The 19,250-nt window shown below is 35.3% G+C and overlaps 1 protein-coding gene across 2 annotated transcripts in view; it reads left to right on the top strand.

Moving 5' to 3' along the window:
- The window catches only part of AGBL4 (ATP/GTP binding protein like 4), a 1,033,620-nt gene that overhangs the window by 96,344 nt on the left and 918,026 nt on the right, over positions 1–19,250 (top strand). The window contains exon 2 of one of the 2 annotated variants that reach the window (XM_036257022.1): positions 8,858–9,018. In XM_036257022.1, the coding sequence (XP_036112915.1) occupies positions 8,858–9,018 (161 nt within the window). The remainder of the gene's footprint in view (positions 1–8,857; positions 9,019–19,250) is intronic. The other variant, XM_036257023.1, reaches the window with a different exon arrangement.

Below are 19,250 nucleotides of genomic sequence, written 5' to 3' on the forward strand. Positions count from 1 at the left end.
TTACTCATATGATTTGGGTTCCCTTCTTGCATAGAATTGTATAACAAAATGGCTGTAGAAGGTCATTCGCAAGGACCCCTGAATCCCAGTTCACCAGTTCCGGTGTGCATTTTAATTCAGAATATTAGTTACAATTTGTTCCTTGTCTGTTTCTGAGATAATTTAACATATTTTTTTTTTGTTTAAAATCTCTTGTGTAAGATAAGAGATCTGAAAAATAAATAAATTAATAAAAAGCCGTTAGAAAGCATAAAGAGAAATAATACATTTTTTAATGTAGGTTTTTTTTTTCCCATTTTGAAAACAGAATATCTCTGTAGAGAGAGATTTTTGAGGGGGAGTTTCTCTATATTTCTGTAATATAGGAGAAAATTTGTCCAAAATAAAGAAGAAAAATAAGTACCTCATTATTCTGGAAAATCAAGTGAACAGTATATCATAAGTTTTATGAAAAGTAAATAAGCCAACATTTAGAGGTCAAGTACATAGGTTATTTAAGTTGACTGACTTCTTAAAAATAACCTTCAATAGACAAACACAGACAACTAATTTTTTTTGTTTTACAATTTTAAAGATGCATTGTTGGAGATTCTTGTGCTTTTTGGGGGAACCAGTTTATGTTTCTGTACTATAGATGTAAAATAACTCCCTTTTGCACAGCATCCTATGATGTTCCTCTGGGAAATTCTCCATCAGAGCACTTGATGCTTTGAATTTAATAATCCACTTGTGTAATTATTGCTCCAGCTTGATTTGACTATTAGCTCCATGAAAACAGGGACTGAATTACTCCTGTTTGTGTTCCCAGGACCCAAAACAAGGTCTGGAACAGAACAGACCTTCAGAATGTTGCTACAATAACTCTATCATTTACATTACTTAACAACTTTAGGAGTTTGCTTTTATTTATACATTTATTCAGCAGATGTTTAATAACTAGGTTGGGCTAGACACTGTCACAGGTGCTGGGGATATAACAGTAAACAAAACAGAAAAATATTTCTGAGCTTACATTCCTATCAGAAGGGAGAAAAACAATACTTATAGTAAATAAGTAAGTAAGTTTCATAACTGTGGTGAGTGCTGTGGAGAATTAGGGCAGGTTAGAAGAATCAGGAACGTGGGAAGAGTATTTCACAATATTAAACATGGTGGTCAGGTTGAACTCACTGAGGAAGTGAAATTTGACCAGCTTCTTGAAGGAGGTTGGGGAGTCATCCATGTTGAAATGTAGGAAACATAAGTTTAGGAGAGGGAATAACCATTACAAATCCTTTAAAGCTGTGTGCCTGACATATAGGAAAAATGATAAGGAGGCTGAATAGTGTGAGCATAGTAGGAGATGAGGTCACACAGGTGAAAGGGGGGCAGATTATATAGAATCTTTTAAAAACTTTGTGTTTTACTCTGAATGAAATGCTAAAGCTCTACAGGATTTTGAAAAATGTGTGGCATGATTTCTCATGTTTTGGAAAGATTATTTTGGCTATTGTGTTGAGACTAGAACACAGGGGAACAAACAAGGACAATACTCCAGATGGGAGAAGATAGTGGCTTGGATCAAAGTGATATCTGTGGAGGTAATGAGAAGTGGCTGGATTCTAGATGTATGTGAAAGGATTCCTCTATGGATTATTTATTCAACATGACAGTAAAAGAAGACTCAAGGTTGATGCCAATGTGTTTGGGCTTAAGCGCTGACTAGGTCATTTATATATATGACCCCATTTAATCTTTATAATAATACTATAAATAAAATATTTTATCTCCTTTTGAAAGATAAGAAAACTGAGGTCTAGAACAGTTAGGAGATTTGTCTCCAAACTTCAAAATTAGTAAATGGCAGGGTGAGGGTTCAAATCTATGTCTATCTAACCTTGATCTTTAAGAGCAGAATAGAAGGGCTCTCCTAAAATTTTTAACTGTGGCCTTTTGTCTTGGTTTTGGGTTTTAAATTTCCAGATATTGCTTGACTTAGTGCCACCCTCCCAAAATGAAAAATTAATATAAAAGTTAGTAACAGGCTAGATGTATTCCTGGGATGACTGGAAGAAACGAATACAAAAATCTAAAATCCATGCAAGGTCATTCCTTTGCTACTAACAGCACAGGGATTCTTACAGGTAAAATTCAAATGTAGGTGAGCTTAAAATGGAAAATTATAAAATATACAAGGAAACAGGCTAGTGTGCATGGAAGATAGCAAAACTCAATAAATACTAGGATTAAAGATATGAATCCTCAGATTTAGGAAGTACAATTTCTTTAAAAAAAAGTAGAACTAAATCCTTCACTTCTCAATATGCAGCAGTGAAACTAGAATACTATAGATAAAGAAAAGTTCTTAAAAACAACTAGGGAAAAAGAGTACTTTAAGAGGAATGATAGTCCCAAGGTTCTTGAATTTTGAGGAGAGGAAGGTAGAAATATTTAAATTTATACTTTGTCATGTCAACTATTGATCTTTAAAAAAAAATAAGGATAATAACTACTAGAACAGAAGTAGAATGAAAAACTTCTAAATTGGCAGAGAGGAAGAAGAGAAATAAAACCTGATTTAGTGAAAGAGAAGACAGAAGGAGCATAACAAGAGTAGAATAACTATGAAAAACAAGATGATAAAACTCTTTCAGGAATTGCAATAAATGTAAATGTACTGTATTTCCCAGTTAAAAAACAATTATGTCAGATTGGATTGGATGAAGAAAATCAGATTCAAGCTGGAATACTTGGATTCACAGCCAGGCTCTAAGAATTACTTAGCTTTATGACGTTAAGTAATTTACTTATCTTTATGTCTATTTCCTCACAGTAAAATGAGATTGATAATAGAGCCTACCTCTTAAGGGTGTGATGATGTTTAAATGAGTTACATAATTTAGTAATCTGATGAGTGTCACACAGTAAATACTGTGTAATTATTAGCTGTATATATCCATTTAAAATTTAATGAACATACTTTTCTAAGCAGAAATTTTACATTATTTCTTCTTTGTACATGAATTCATATTTTCTTTTTATTTTTTCCACAGAATTATCCTAAAGCACAATATATATCTATATCATCTATATCTATATCTATACCTCTATATCTATATCTATATCTATCTATATCTATATATCTATATCTATATCTATAATCTATTTGCTTGGAAGTCTTTTATTGATGACTTTGGCATGCCTCTCCTCTGTATATGTAAATATTAGAAATACTTATTTCCCATGACTTGAAAGATACAGATTAAAAACATTCTTTTAAAATAAATTATTACAGCTATTACTAATATATAATTGATTAAGCAAGGTATGCGTAATACTCTTTTTGATACTTATTAAACATAAAAATAAAATTATTAATATGTATCTCAATTAAATTAACCAAACACTCCTAATGAGACAGTGGTATCTCATTGTGGTTTTAATTTACATTTTCTTGATGATAAATGGTGTTTTAGCATCTTGTATGTATTTTTGGCCACACGTATCTTTTTGTGTTAAGTATTTGTTTAAACCTATTGCTCATTTTCTGATGAGGTTGTTTGTATTAATAATGATTTGTAAGGCTCTTTGTATATTGAATACAAGTTCTTTGTTAATGTGACACATACCTTCTCCCAGTCTGTGGCTTTGCTTTTCATTTTTAATGGTGTCTTTCAAAGAGCTAATTTTTTTATTTTTATTTTCATTGATGTTTTAGAGAAAGAAGAAGGGAGAGAGAGCTAGAAACATCAATGTAAGAAGGAGACATTGATCGGCTGCCGCCTGCATGCCCCTCACTGGGGATTGAGCCCACAACCCAGGCATGTGCCCTGACTGGGAATTGAACTGGGATCTCTCAGTCCATGGGATGACACTCAATCCACTGAGCCACAACAGCCAGACAAAGAGCTAATGTTTTTGAAAAAAAAAGTAATTGAATAATGAAAAAAATATTTTATATTTTCTGTTATTTATTTATTTATTTATTTAATCCTCACCCGAGGACATTTTTCCATTTTTTGTACAGATAGAGTGGGAGGGAGAGAGAGAGAAACATCGATGTGAAAGGGACACATCGAGTGGCTGCCACCCGCACGACCAGCCAGGGCCGGGGACAAACTGCAACCGAAGTACGTGCCCTTAGCGGGAACTGAACCCGGGTCTCTCCTGACCGCAGACGGACGCTCTAACTGCTGAGCCAAACCAGCCAGGGCTATTTTCTGTGTTTTATGTAAGAAGTTTTTGCTTACTCAAAGACCACAAAGATTTTTCTCATATGATTTCCTCTATAAGCTTTATAATTTTAGGTTTTACATTTGGATCTATGATTCATTTTGAGTTATTTTTGTATATGATTTAAGTAAGGGTTGATGTTCATTTTTAGTACAACTTGTTAAGACTTATTTCCTCATTGCCTCAAGATTGAATTGCTTATATATATGTGGGTCTATTTCTGGATTCTGTATTCAGTTTCATTGATGTATATGTCTATTTTTTTGAGTACCAAACTGTATTGATTACGGTAACGTTTTAGCATATTTTTTCTTTATTAAAATTGTTTTGAATATACTAGGTTCTTTGTATTTTCATATGTGATTAGAATAAGCTACTCAGTTTCTACAAAAAGGTTTCTGGGACTTGATTATGATTCTATTGAATATATAGACATCAGTTTGGGTGAATTGCCATCTTGAAAATTTTGAGTCTTCCATCATGAACATATGACATATATTTCCATTATATTTAGGTATTCTTTAAATTCTTTCAGCAATATTTTTTAATTTTCAGTGTAAAAAACTTAGACATATGCAGTTAAACTTATTTTTAGGTATTTTGTGGTTTTGGTATTATTGTAAATGGAATTCTTAAATTGTTATTTTCCATTTGTCTTTTAGTAGTGTAATTGTTTATTACTGGTACAATTGATTTTAGTATATTCAGTTTGTATCCTGTGATCTTGCTAAATTTGTTTACATTTTCTATGTAAACAACATTATCATCTGTAGTAAGAACAGCTTTATTTTTCTTCCCTAACTTGTATGTCTTTTGTTTTTCTTGCTTTATTGCAGTAGCTTGACTTGCCAGAAGGATGTTGAATAGATGTGGTAAAAATGGACACCCTTCCCTTATTCTTGAACTCAAGGAGAAGCAATTAAATTTTACACCATTAAGTATGATATTAGCTGTAGTTTCTTTTTTAAAAGTACATAACACTAGTATCCAGATGTTTTTTAAAAATATCTTTTTATTGATTTTTTTTAGAGAGAGAGAAAGGGTGAGAAGGATAGAAACATCAATGTGAGAGAGAAACATCAATCAGCTGCCTCCTGCATGCCCCTTTTGGGGATCGAGCCCAAAATCCAGGCATATGCCCTGACTGGGAATTGAACCCGAACCTCTCAGTCCATGGGATGACACTCAATCCACGGAGCAACACCAGCAGGCTAGGGCAAGTTTTAAAATCTGATAATGTCTTGCCCGGCCTGTGTGGCTCAGTGGTTGAGTGTTGACCCATGTACCAAGAGGTTGCCAGATTGATTCCCAGTCAGGGAATGACTGGGTTGTGGGCCCAATCCCCAGTGGGGGGCATGCAGGAGGCGGCCAATTGATGTTCTCTTTCATTGATGTTTCTGTCTCTCCCTCTCCCTTCCTCTCTCTCTCAAATCAAAGAAAAAAATAAAATAAAATCTAATAATGTTTTAACTTTCTCATACTTAAAGAGTATTTTTTGCTGGCTATCAAATTCTTTGTTGATAGTATTTTCTTTCAGCTATTTGAAAATGCTATCCCACTGCTTTCTGACCTCTGTGGTTCCTAATACAAAATCAGCTGTTAATTTTATTGAAGGTTCCTCGTACTTGATGAGTTGACTTCTATGTTGCTCCATTTAAGATTTTGTTTTTTTTTTCTTTTCGCCTTTTGGTTTTTTATATGTTTAAGTATGGACTATTTGTCATAGGTGGAAAAAGAAAGTGATAAATCCTTTACAAATTATTTAATTTCAGACTATTTATGTCTGTTGTGTCTGACTTTTTATTCCCATCTAGCAATGTATGCTTTTTATTGGAATGTTTATTCTATTTATATATCTGTTCTATTTTAATGTAACTATTGATAGTTGGATTTAAATGAACTATTTTGTTATTCATTTTCTTATTGTCCCTTCTGTTTTCTGTTACTCTTTTACTGCCTTCATTTGGGTTAATTAATTTTTTTTTTAGTATTTTATATTTCTTGTATTGGATTCTTAGTAATACTATTTTAATGGTTGCTCTAAACTAACAATTTGCACTCATAATTTAGCAAACTCTTTTTAAACTTTTTTGTTTAAAAATTAAATTTTAGAGTGCATTTAGGTTCACAGCAAAATTGAGAGGAAGGTATACAGATATCCTATATACCCCTCACCCTCACACGCACATATAGACTCCCCCATTACAAATATCCCCCATGAGAGTGGTATATTTGTTAAAACTGATGAACCTACATTGACATATCATAATCACCCGAAGTCTATAGTTCACTCTTGGTATTGTACATTCTATTAGTTTGCATAAATATGTAATTACAAGTATCCATTCTCATAGTCACACAGAATATTTTTATTGCCCTAAAACTTTATCTGGCTCTGCAATAATTCCCTTCTTCCCCCAACCTCATATTTTTACTATTTCTTTTGTTTTGTGTTTTTCAGAATGTTATAGAATCATACAGTGTGTAGCCTTTTTCGATTGAGTTCTTTTGCTTATTAATATACATTCAGTTTTTTTCCATGTCTTTTCATGGTTTGATAACTTATCAAACCCTTTTAGGAGTCAGTATTTTACCACTTCATACTAAATACTTTGTTTATACTTGGTACTTTGAACTTAGTGATAACTACTCTTGTTTTTGTTTTTGTTTTCTCAGATGTATTCCTTCTGCTTTCTACTTCCCACCTTACAAATGTAGTAACCTCACACCAGTTTAATTATATTTATCCATCCCAATTCTTCTTATTATTGTCATATATTTTGTTTTTATACAAAGTATGTCATTGTTTAAATATTTACTTTAAACAGTTAATTGATAGCCTTTTTAAAAATTATGAGACAGCCCTGGCCAGTTTGACTTAGCAGTTGAACAAAAGGGTCAAGGGTTTGATTCCCAGTCAAGGGCATGTACCTGGGTTGCAGGTTCGATCCCTGGCTTGGTGTGGGAGGCAACCAATCCATGTATCTCTCTTATATCGATGTTTTTCTCTCTCTCCCCACCTCCTCCCTTGTACTCTATCTAAAAAAATCAATGGAAAAATATCCTCGGGTAAGGATTAACAATAACAACAACAACAAAAATGATGAGACAAAAAGTCTTATATTTACATACTATTTACTATTTTTATGATGTTCATTTATTCTTATAGACATGAGTTCCATTTACCATCTTTTAGATTTCCTTGTAATGCAGGTCTGCTGGAAATGAATTTTCTCTGCTTTTGTTTATCTGAGAATGATTTCGTTTACTCTTGTTTTTAAGGATATTTTCATTGGATATTGAATATTCAGAATTTTATTCTTTCATCACTTTAAAAATTTCATTACTGTCCTCCATGATTTCTGAGAAAAAGTCAATGGTCATTCTTATTGTTGTTCTTTTGTATGTATTATGGCTACTTTTCCCTGTTTGCTTAAAAAATTTTCTGTTTATGTTTGGTTAAAGTTTAATTCTGAGTGATTTTGGGTTTCTTTCTTTCTTTCTTTCTTTCTTTCTTTCTTTCTTTCTTTTTTTTTTGGATAAAGACTCTAGAGCTAATTTTAAAGCTATAGATTGCTGTGTTCTTCAAGTGTAATACAATACTGACTTCTCAATCAATTGCTTTGTTGATGTTTATAGTCATCTTTACTCTTCTTTAGTAGTTGATAATTTGGTTTGGGAATTCACCAAAGTCTTTGTTTTTTTATTTTATTCTACTATTAACATTTTCAGCAATTCACTGCTCTCGATTATTATAAAAAGGAGAGACAAAAAATGGAAGTTACACTTAAGTTTATACATTTAAAAATATATATGTTTTTATTGATTTTTTTGGAGAGAGAGGAAGGGAGAGAGAGAAACATTGATATAAAAGTGAAGCATCAATTGGCTGCCTTCTGCATGCCCCCTACTGGGGAACGAGCCCACAATCAGGGCATGTGCCCTGACCCAGAATTGAACCGGGACCTCTCAGTCCATGAGATGGTGCTCAATCCACTGAGCCACACCGGCTGGCCGAGTTTATACATTTTTGATTTAACTGTTAGTTCTGTTGGAGAAAATGGAAATTAATTTCATGATTATTTGTAAATTTATCATCGTTATTCTTACATAATAACTGCTTCTAATTTTTTAATTTAAAACAGTATTCTACTTTACATATTGTTTACATGTTCTGATAGAAGTTTGGAGATATACCAAACTCAGTAAAAATGCATATCCCCACTGCATTTGAGAGTTATATAAGATCAAATATATCAGAGTCAGTTTGTATACCATAAAGCTTAATTCAGAATACTTAAGGTATTATCATCCTTGTTTTTCAAAGTAGCAAACTGAAGTTTGGTTGTAATTCTTATTTGATTTACTGGGACTTGACACATGCTCCATACAGCATTCCAATTTGTTAAAGACACAAAAGAATCTGCTGGATAATAAGGACTGCAATACAGGCTGGCATAGGTCAAAGCGTCCTCTTTTCCTGGGCTGCATTCAGAGTCAGCAGCCTTAGAGATTGGTAATGCTGTACCTTTAAGTACTGCATGATGACAAATGTTGCTGTGAGAGCTCCTAATATTTAAATGTACGTACCATTGAACTGCATGGACTTCTATTAAAACCCAGTTCTCTTCATTTTTATCACCAGGTAACCTTGGACGGGTAGACCAGGTCTCTGAGTTTGAGTATGATTTGTTCATTAGGCCGGATACCTGTAATTCACGCTTCCGAGTCTGGTTCAACTTTACTGTTGAAAACGTGAAAGAATCACAGGTGAGGGAAATAGTGAATACCTTCAGTTTGGTTTTGGTATGAAGGTTATGCTTTTGTTTTAGTTTAGGAATATTAAAAAAGTAATGACCATATTGGAATGTATTGTGTATATATAACAGTGATACCGTTTTAAGAGATATAGATAAATAGGTATAATATGTTGTGGTTTTTTTTTTGTTATATAAGGTTATTAAATAATACAAATATATTATCTGAGAACAAAAAATATTCTTTACGGATTGAAGCATTAGCTTGATATGGTAGGCTTTCTTGAGGAATTCAATAAAAAACTATATTAGTGACACATTATGTTTATTATGATGTGCTGTTCTCTATATTATTTCTTCTGTATAAAACCTGTAAATTATTATACATTTCTCACAGGGACTCAGTTTCAGAAAAAGCTTTTCTTCCCCTATACAATAAGATTTTTATATCTTAAAAACAATATGATTCTTGTAACTCATTCTATTTTCCCTTTGCTTTGGCTGATAAAAACTCAGAGCCAATTTTATTGCCCCCCTCTAATGATTTTGGAAAACTTTTTTGCTTGTGTTTCTGTGTACTGACTTAAAAAAAAACAAAACTTGATCATATTAATTTATCTTAAACCATGTACTTTTCAAACAACAGCATCATCTATCCTTTGCTAAATAGAGACTTAGTGGAAATTCTGAAATTACAGTGTTTCTTTAATTTGGGGGCCACATTAAATTCCAAGCCTAGTTTTACTTTCACTTTAGTCTCTCTACAAAGAGAGTCCTTATATAGCTCCTATGGAGGTCAGGAAAAGGGGTGGGAGATAAGATAACTAGAAAGGGAAATTTTGTTTCTTAAGGTATACTGCCTGAGATAGTCTTTGGGACAAATCGCTCATACATTTCAGTTTCTTGTTCTTTGCTCCTCTAGTTTGCCTAGAGGTATGTTTTTGTTGTTTTTTCGAATGCTCTACCAGAGTGTTAAAATATTCATATCATGTGTTAAAGTCATACAGCCTTTTTTGCAGTCTTGTCTACCAATTAAATAAGCAGTAACATGAATGTGTCCCCAGGGATTACTGCAAATAAGAGAGGTGGTGCTGTTTTATAGATCCTTATTTTTAAAGTAGCTAATATTTTCTGTGTCTCTGGATTCTATCTTCATACCCAATACTATCTTACCTTTGTTACAGTTAGAAATCATGAACATGTTTATCTGGTTTTCTGGAACCTGATGTTTTATCAGCCTCTTTCTGTGGGCCATTGCTTCATCAATTGTAATCACATTGTATAGTTATGGAAATCTGTTTTAAGAAGGCATAAAGATCTGGAAAGATACAATATATATCTCTAGCTCACAGGATATTTGTTTTCATGGTTGTCTACATGAAACAGAATGATTTTACTATTAAGTTTGACTTGTGAGGTCTGTCTGTTTTTATAATGTCTCTTCTTATAATCTTTTTCCATCTCTCCAATTTCCGTTAATATGAGAACTGCATGAATGTAATCTAGTCAGGAACCTTATTTACGGTTTGGTACTAGCAGGCAAAAGAAATACTAGTCATCAAAGGCTGACTTCATTAAATATATGTTAAAAATAAAGCATCAATATACTGTATAAACAGGCCTTGCTTTTGTGTTACTTTCTTGATGTTTTTAGGAAGTGATAAAAGTTGGAGCCTACAGTGCTGTATTCCAGGACTGATATATAAACCTCCAAAAATAGTGGCTCTGATATATAAACCTCCAAAAATAGTGACTAACTAGTGTATTTGCAAGAGTCTATGAAAACTGAACATCCTTGTACCCCTTTCTCTCTGAAGAACTTGTATTAAATGTTCTCATGTGTAAATTTACTATCGATGCAGCAGAACATTCATTCGATGTGAAAACAAATCATCCTATTTAAATAATTGCGATAAAACTTAAGCCAATAAGAGGAAATAAAATGGTGTGCCTCGACTATTTAAATTCTTATTTTATTTACTTTATATTTTTATATCTTTTTAAATTTATTTTCCCTTACTGATTATTAAAGTAGTCAATTCTGAATGTAGTAAATTTAGAAAATACAGATAATTATTAGAAGCAGAAGAAAACACATTCACCTACCCACCCATAATCTTACTACCAAAAGCTCAAATACTATTAACCTTTTGGCATATTTACTTCTAGGCTTTTTAATTTTCTATTTTATTTTTTGAAGCATAAATTAAGTTAATACCATATATATATTTAAAGAAATGGAACAGTACATCACAAAGTAATTTATATCATTAAAAATTTCATAAAAATGGCTATATAGTAGCTATTTACTATTGGACCATTTTCTTACTCTTGGGCATTAACCATTGTTATAAATAACACTGTCATGAACATCTTTATGCGTGAAATGTTACCCACCTTTTATTTTGCTTCTTTGAGATAAATTCCTATGGGAGGAATTGATGGCCAAAGGAAATTAATATTTTAAAGGCCCTTGATACATATTTCTAAATTGCTGCCAGAAAGTTATACCATTTCAGCAGTGGATGAGATGTTTTTCTTTGAATTTCTTGCTTTGTTTTATGAACTCAGATGTTCATACATTTAGAATAAATTGATTCTTTTTTCTCATTTACTTTGAAACCACACAAATAAATGGGATATGAAACAATGTTTCAGGCCTTTAGTAATAAAGGAATTAATTGTATTCAAACAATAACATGAGAGAACAAAACAGACCCATTTATTATTTTCACCTTTTTCTTACTTCATCAAATTCTTTTATATGGGTGTGCCAACAGATTGTCCTCTGAGGTATATATGGGGAGGTTTAAAAAGCACAAAACTTTTTTTTTTAAACAATGAAGTATTTCTTACATTATTGTAAACAGTAATGTAACTTAAACACACATGCGTGCACACGCACAACAACATGCGCACTCATTTATATATGACATATCTGATTAGAACTTTAAAATTCCAAGAGAAGATGTAGTCATGAGAGATTAGGATGAATGAAAAGAAATGGAAGGTATTACAGTCATTGTAGTTATTGGTAATATCAAGGGGTAGAATTGACTATGGGAGTAGCTACATAAGGTGTAATGGAAGATAAGATATTAGAGAACTCAAAGTAGCCAGAATATTGGAAAAATTGTCTCTGTAGATATTGGAAAAATATTAGGGAGGCCTGAACAGCAGTTATTGAGAAATGAGGAAAGAGGGGAGTAACAAGATGACATCAGTGAGAGGTAAGAGAGTCAAAGTCACCAATTATCAGAGAGATCCAAATTAAAATGACAATGAGATATCACCTCATACCTGCCAGAATGACTACCGTCAATAAATCAATAAGCAACAAGTGTTGGTTAGGATGTGGAGAAAAGGGACCCTAGTACATTGCTGGTGGGAATGCAGACAGGTGCAGCCACTATGGAAAACTCTATGGAGTTTCCTCAAAAAATTAAAAATTGAACTGCCATTTGATCCACTGATCCCACTTCTAGGAATATATCCTAAGAATCACGAAACACCAATCAGAAAGAATATATGCATCCCTATGTTCATAGCAGTGCTGTTTACGATAGCTATGATCTAGAAACAGCCCAAGTGTCCATCAGGAGATGAGTAGATAAAAAAAGCCGTGGTATATTTACACAGTGGAATACTATGCAGCTGTAAAAAAGAAGGATCTCTTACCCTTCGGGACAGCATGGAGGAACCTGGAGAGTATTATACTAACTGAAATAAGCCAGGCAAAGAAAGACAAGTATCACATGATCTCACTTATTTATGGAATGTAATGAACAAAATAAACTGATGAACAAAATAGGTCCAGAGGCAAGGAAACATGGCACAGACTGACAGATCTCAAAGGGAATCAGGGAGGGCTGGGGGTGGGGTGGGAAGAAATTAACCAAAGAACTTATATGCATATATACATAGCCCATTGACACAGACAATAGTGTGGTCAAGGTCTGGGGTGAAGTGGGAACCAGCTGGAGGGGAGACAATGGGGGGAAATGGGGGACATCTGTAATACTCTCAACAATAAAGATAAATTTAAAAAATAATGAGAGATAGTGGAAGGATAATGTGATGAAATGAGATTTCAAAGCTATGTTCATGGAAGTGAAGGCTCAGTATTATAAAGACATGGTTCTCCCTAAATCAACCTTTTTTTAATATAATTCTAATCAAAATCCCCCAAATTTATTTTATAAAACTTGACAGGCTAATTCTAACATTTATGTAGAAAAATAAAGGGCCAAAAAATAGCCCATCCCCCTTTGAAGAATAATAATGAATGGGTATGTTTATTTTATGGAAGCTTGTATTTCATCTAACAATTTTTGTTTATAGCAGTAGTGATTAAAATAGTTTGCATTGGCATAAGAATGGACAAATAGTCTAAACAAACAGACTGGAACTCAGAAACAAGGATATTTATATAAGGGGACTTGATATCTGACAGGATGCATTGCAAAATAGTAGCAATAGTAGGGTCTATTCAATCAACAGGGTTGTATAGCAAATAATACCCCTATCTCATACTACTGCAGAAACCTTCATAGATTGATTAAAGACTTAAATTTGAAAACAAATTAAAAATGTAAACCATGAAAATAAAATAAATATATATTTTATTGGCTTTTCAAATCAGATTGAATTTCCTGTGAAGGGCACAGAAGAGCAAAATCATGAGAAATAAATTGATAATTTTGAGATTATAAAAAATAAGATCTGCCCGGCTGGTGTGGCTCACTTGTTGAGTGTCAACCCATGCACCAAGAGGTCTCCAGTTTGATTCCCAGTTAGGACACATGCCCAGGTTGTGAGCCAGATCCCCGGGGGGGGGGGGGGTGCAGGAGGTAGCCAATCAGTGTTCTCTCTCATTGATGTTTCCATCTCTCTCACTCTCTCCCTTCCTCTCTCTCTAAAATCAATAAAGAAAAAAAACTAAAGAAAAAAAGATCTATGGAGCAAAAGATTCAAAGTTGAAAGATATGGACTATTCTGGGAAAATAAATACGTGTAATATATTACAGGTAGAAGAATGGTAACCAAAATACATAGAACTTTTAGCCCCCCCCCCCCAAGAAAACAAAAGATAAAGAACCAACTAAGTCAAAGTTATAAACAGGCAATTCACAGAAGACTAACTCATAAAGCAAATAGAGCTGTTCTCAAAAAGATTGGGTTGAAAAGAAGATATTTTCTTAGCGTTAAGAAAAAGAAAGGGCAGGAAAAAAAGATGGCAGCAGGCAGGACCAGAGGGAGGGTGAGTGTGTGAGAGAGTGAGCTAGTGTGTGAGAGTGTGTGAGTGGACGTGAAGGTGGATAACCAAACTCATGCAGTGCAGAGACGCCAAGCAGAAGGTTCCAGTGCTATAGATGGGGAGCAGCCGGCTACCACAGTAAGTGGTTCTTCAGGGCACTTCTCCCTGCACTGTGGGGAGGTCCCACCACTTTGGAAGATTCTGGGTTCTCCCTGGGAGGAGGCAGTGGGAGCAGCTAGGACCCAGCAACCTGAGCCCACCAGTCCACCTGGCACCATCGGACCAGTGGACACCCTGTGTCAACACAGACCAGTGCACAGTAGTGGAGCTGTCAAGGTACTGGTTGCAGAAGTCACAACAGCTGGGAGCCCAGCACCACCCCACAGTAGCAGCCTGATCAGAGGCGAGATATACCCCCAGCAACAGAAGTTGGGGAGCAGACATCCATCCCCAGACAACAGAAACATAGACCAGCAGCTGAGACCCATCCCCCAAAACTATAAAAGCTGAGCAGGAGTTGAACCCCACTGGGCAGCAGCATGCCCCAGCCACCAGCAGCGGGACCTGGGGTTCCATCGGGGCCTGTGCAACATAGCTGCCCACAAGAGCAGTGGTGGGGGGGGGATCCATAGGGGTCTGTGTGACCCAGTGGCCCACAAAAGCAGTGGGAAGCTGAGGATCTAGAGGGACATGTGCAACCCAGTGGCCCACAAGAGCGGTGCAGAACTGGGGATACAGAGGGACCTGTGCGACCTTGCAGCCTGACCCTCAAGAGCGGTGCGGAGCCAGGGCCCCAGACAGACCTGTGTGACCCAGCCGCCCAAGGTGTGGGCAGGGGGTGCAGCTCCAGCAGGGCCTGAGCAATACAGCTACAGGAGGCACCAGTGACCAGCGGGGAACACAGCTTCAAAGGGACCCATGCAATCCAGCAGCAGCACCTACCAGGATACACCAGTACCAGTCCCCAGTAGTCAATGTTCCAGGATCCACAGCAGGCAAGAGGTGACACCCAAAAGAACAGTGTGGGAGGCACAGTAGCCTTATTTGATATACAATGAGCTGCCTACACATCCAAACATCCCTCAGTGAGTCTAGAGCTACCATATGGCTAAAATGGGAGACAAAGAAACAACACCCAGAGGAAAGAAAAGAGGAATCACTAGAAAAGGAACTACAGGAAATGGAAAAAAGCAACTTGTCAGATAAAGAATTCAAAGCAATGACTTTAAGGGTGCTCAAACAATTTGGTGAGAATTGCAAGCAACTTAATAAGAATTATGATGAGCTCACTGGGAACTACTTCAGCTTAAAAAAAGAGGTAGAAGCTATGCATAAAAATCAAGAGGAAATAAAGAATGACATAGCTGTTATGAAAAATACCTTAGAAGGGTTCAATAGTAGATTAGAAGAAGCTGAAGACTGAATCAGCTACTTAGAAGACAAGGTAGAGAAAAATACCCAAATACAGCAGCAAATGGAACAAAAGTTTAAAAAGCAGGAGGAGAGTTTAAGGGAGCTGTGGGACAATACAAAACGTAACAACATTTGCTTTATAGAGATATGGGAAGGAGAAGAATCAGAGAAAGGAACAGAGAACCTGTTTGAAGAAATAATGACAGAAAACTTCCCTAAACTTGTAAAGGAAAAAGTCACACAAGTCCAGGAAACACAGAGTCCCATGCAAGATGAATCCCAGAAGACCCACAGCTAGACACAGCATAATAAAAATGGCAAACATTAAAGACAAAGAAAGAATCTTAAAGGAAGCTAGAGGGAGACAGAAAGTTACCTACAAGGGAGCTCCCATTAGACTGTCAGCTGATTTCTCAATAGAAATGCTACAGGTCAGAAGGGAGTGGCATGAAGTGTACAAAATAATGCAAGGCAAGGATCTGAATCCAAGACTACTTTATCCAGTAAGGCTATCATCATTCACAATTGAAGGAGAAACAAAGAGCTTTGCAGATAAAAAAAAAACACACAAAAAACAAAAAAAACCTAAAGGGCCCTGACCAGTTTGGCTCAGCAGTTGGAGCATTGGCCTTGGACCAGAGAGACTCCTGTTCAGTTCCTGCTAGGGATGGATATCTTGGTTGCAGTTTGTCCCCGGCCCCACTTGGGGTCATGCGGGTGGCAGCTAGTCAATGTGTCTCTCTCATGTCGATGTTTTTCTCTCTCTCTTCCTCCCCTTCTCCCTCCTGCACTGTCTGAAGATAAATGCAAAGCTGTCCTCAGGTGAGGATAAAAATAAATAAATAAAAAAGCTAAAGGAATTTACCACCACCAAACCAGCACTGCAAGAAATGCTGAAGGGACTGTTGTAAGAAGGAGAAACAGAGAGAGAGAGAGAGAGAGAGAGAGAAAGTGAGAGAGAGAGAAAGAGGAGCCCAAGCATGAAATTAAAATGGCAACTAATAACTATCTATCAATAATTACCTTGAATGTAAATGGCTTAATGCTCCAATCAAAAGACATAGGATAGCTCATTGGATAAGAAAACATGACCTATATATATGCTGTCTATAAGAGACCCACCCCACAACAAAAGACTCACACAGGATGAAAGTGAAGGGATGGAAAAAAATTTTTCCAAGCAATTGGAAATGAAGAAAAAAAAGCTGGTATAGCAATACTCATATCTGACAAGATAGACTTCAAAATGAGGGCCATAGTAAGAGACAGAAAAGGTCACTACATAATATTAAAAAGGATCGATCCAACAAGAAGATATAACACTGGTAAACATATACACACCAAATATGGGAGCACCAAAATATATTAACAAACTTCTGGAGGACTTTAAGGGAGAGATCAATAGCAATACAATCATAGTGGGTGACTTTAACACGCCATTGACACCACTGAATAGATCTTCTAGACCAAAAATTAACAAGGACATAGATACCTTACAAGATGAACTACATTAGTTGGACTTCGTTGATATTTACAGAACATTTCACCCCAAAGCTGCAGAATATACATTATCAAGTGCACATGGGACATTACCAAAGATAGACCACATGTTAGAACACAAAGCAAGTCTCTACAAATTCAAGATTGAAATCATATCATGCATCTTCTCAGATCACAGTGGCATGAAACTAGAACTCAATCACAGTAAAACACACAAAAACATTCAAACACTTGGAGGCTAAATAGCATGTTATTAAATGATAAATGGGTTACTAACAAGATCAAGGAAGAAATTAAAAAATTTCTAGAAACCAATGAAAACAAACACAATAACACGAAATCAATGGGACACAGTGAAAGCAGTCCTGAGGGGGAAGTTCATAGCACTACAGGCCTACCTCAAGAATCAAGAAAAATTCCTAATTGACTATCTAACCCTACAACTTAAAGAACTAGAAAGTAAACAAAAAGAAAACCCAGAGCTAGTAAGAGGAAGGAAATAGTACAGGTCAGAGCAGAAATAAATGTCATAAAGATAAAAAAAAAAAAACCAATTCAAAAGATCAATGAAACAAAAGCTGGTTCTTTAAAAAGATAAACAAGATCGATGGACCTTTACCTAGACTTACCAAGAAACAAAAAGAGAGAAATCATATAAACAAAATCAGAAACAAAAGAGGAGAAATAACAACTGACACCACAGAAATACCAAGGATCATGAAACATACTATAAACAATTATACACCAACAAATTGGACAATTTAGGAGATATGAACACATTTCTAGAAATACACAGCCTCCAAAAACTGAACCAGGAAGAGAGAGAAAACTTGAACAGATTATAACAGCAAAGGAAATTGAAGATGTAACTAAGAATTTCCCAGTAAACAAAAGCCCAGGCCCAGATGGCTTCACGTGGGAGTTTTACCAAACATTCAAAGAAGATCTAATACCCATTCTCCTCAAACTATTCCAGAAAATCTAAGAAGAAGGAACACTTCCAAACTCATTTTATAAGGCCAGCATAATCCTAATTCCAAAACCGGATACAGACACTACAAGAAAGAAAACTACAGACCAATGTCCTTGATGAACACAGATGCCAAAATCCTTAACAAATTATTAGGAAATTGGATCCAGCAATACATCAAAAAAAATTATTCATCATGACCAAGTGGGATTCATCCCCGGGATGCAAGGATGGTACAATATTTACAAATCAATAAATGTGATACACCACATAAAGAAAATGAAAGATAATACTTTGCAGGTCTCTCCATATAGTCTCAAAGGATAAGAGATCTTTGTTTCTTACAGCTGCATAATACTCCATTGTATATATGTACCACTGCTTTTTTATCCATTTGTGTACTGATGGACACAAGCAGAAAAAGACAGATACCACATGATCTCACTTATATACGGAATATAATGAACATAATAGTCTGAGGAATACAGTAGACTCAGAAACATGGAAGTAGGGCACAGACTGACATCCGTCATAAGAGGGGGTTGGGGGGGTGGGAAGAGATAAACCACAGAACTTATATGCATGTATGCATAACCAATGGACATGGACAACAAAGCTGGGGACGGAGCGGGCGGGGGGATGGGGATGGGGGTGCCAATGGGGTAAAAAAGGAGAAACATCTGTAACAAAAAAAACCCCACAAAAAACATATATATATATATATATATATATATATATATATATTTATATTCCAATCTTAAAAAAAAGATAATGAAAGATAAAAACCATATGATCATATCAATAGATGCTGAAAAAACATTCAACAAAATCCAGCACCCATATCTGATAAAAATGCTCAGCAATGTGGGAATAGAGGGATAATATCTCAACATAATAAAAGCCAAATATGAAAAACCTACCGCCAACATCATACTCAGTGGGCAAAAACTAAAAGCATTCATTTTAAGAATGGGAACAAGACAGGGATGCCTGCTTTTGCCACTCTTATTCAACATATTACTGGCAGCCCTAGCCACAACAAATAGACATGAAGAAAAAATAAAAGGGATCCAAATTGGAAAGGAGGAAGTGAAACCCTCACTATTTGCAGATGACATGATATTGTACTTTGAAAACCCTA

The sequence above is a fragment of the Molossus molossus genome, unplaced genomic scaffold (genome assembly GCF_014108415.1).
Source record: "Molossus molossus isolate mMolMol1 unplaced genomic scaffold, mMolMol1.p scaffold_m16_p_12, whole genome shotgun sequence".
Classification (NCBI taxonomy): Eukaryota; Metazoa; Chordata; class Mammalia; order Chiroptera; family Molossidae; genus Molossus; species Molossus molossus.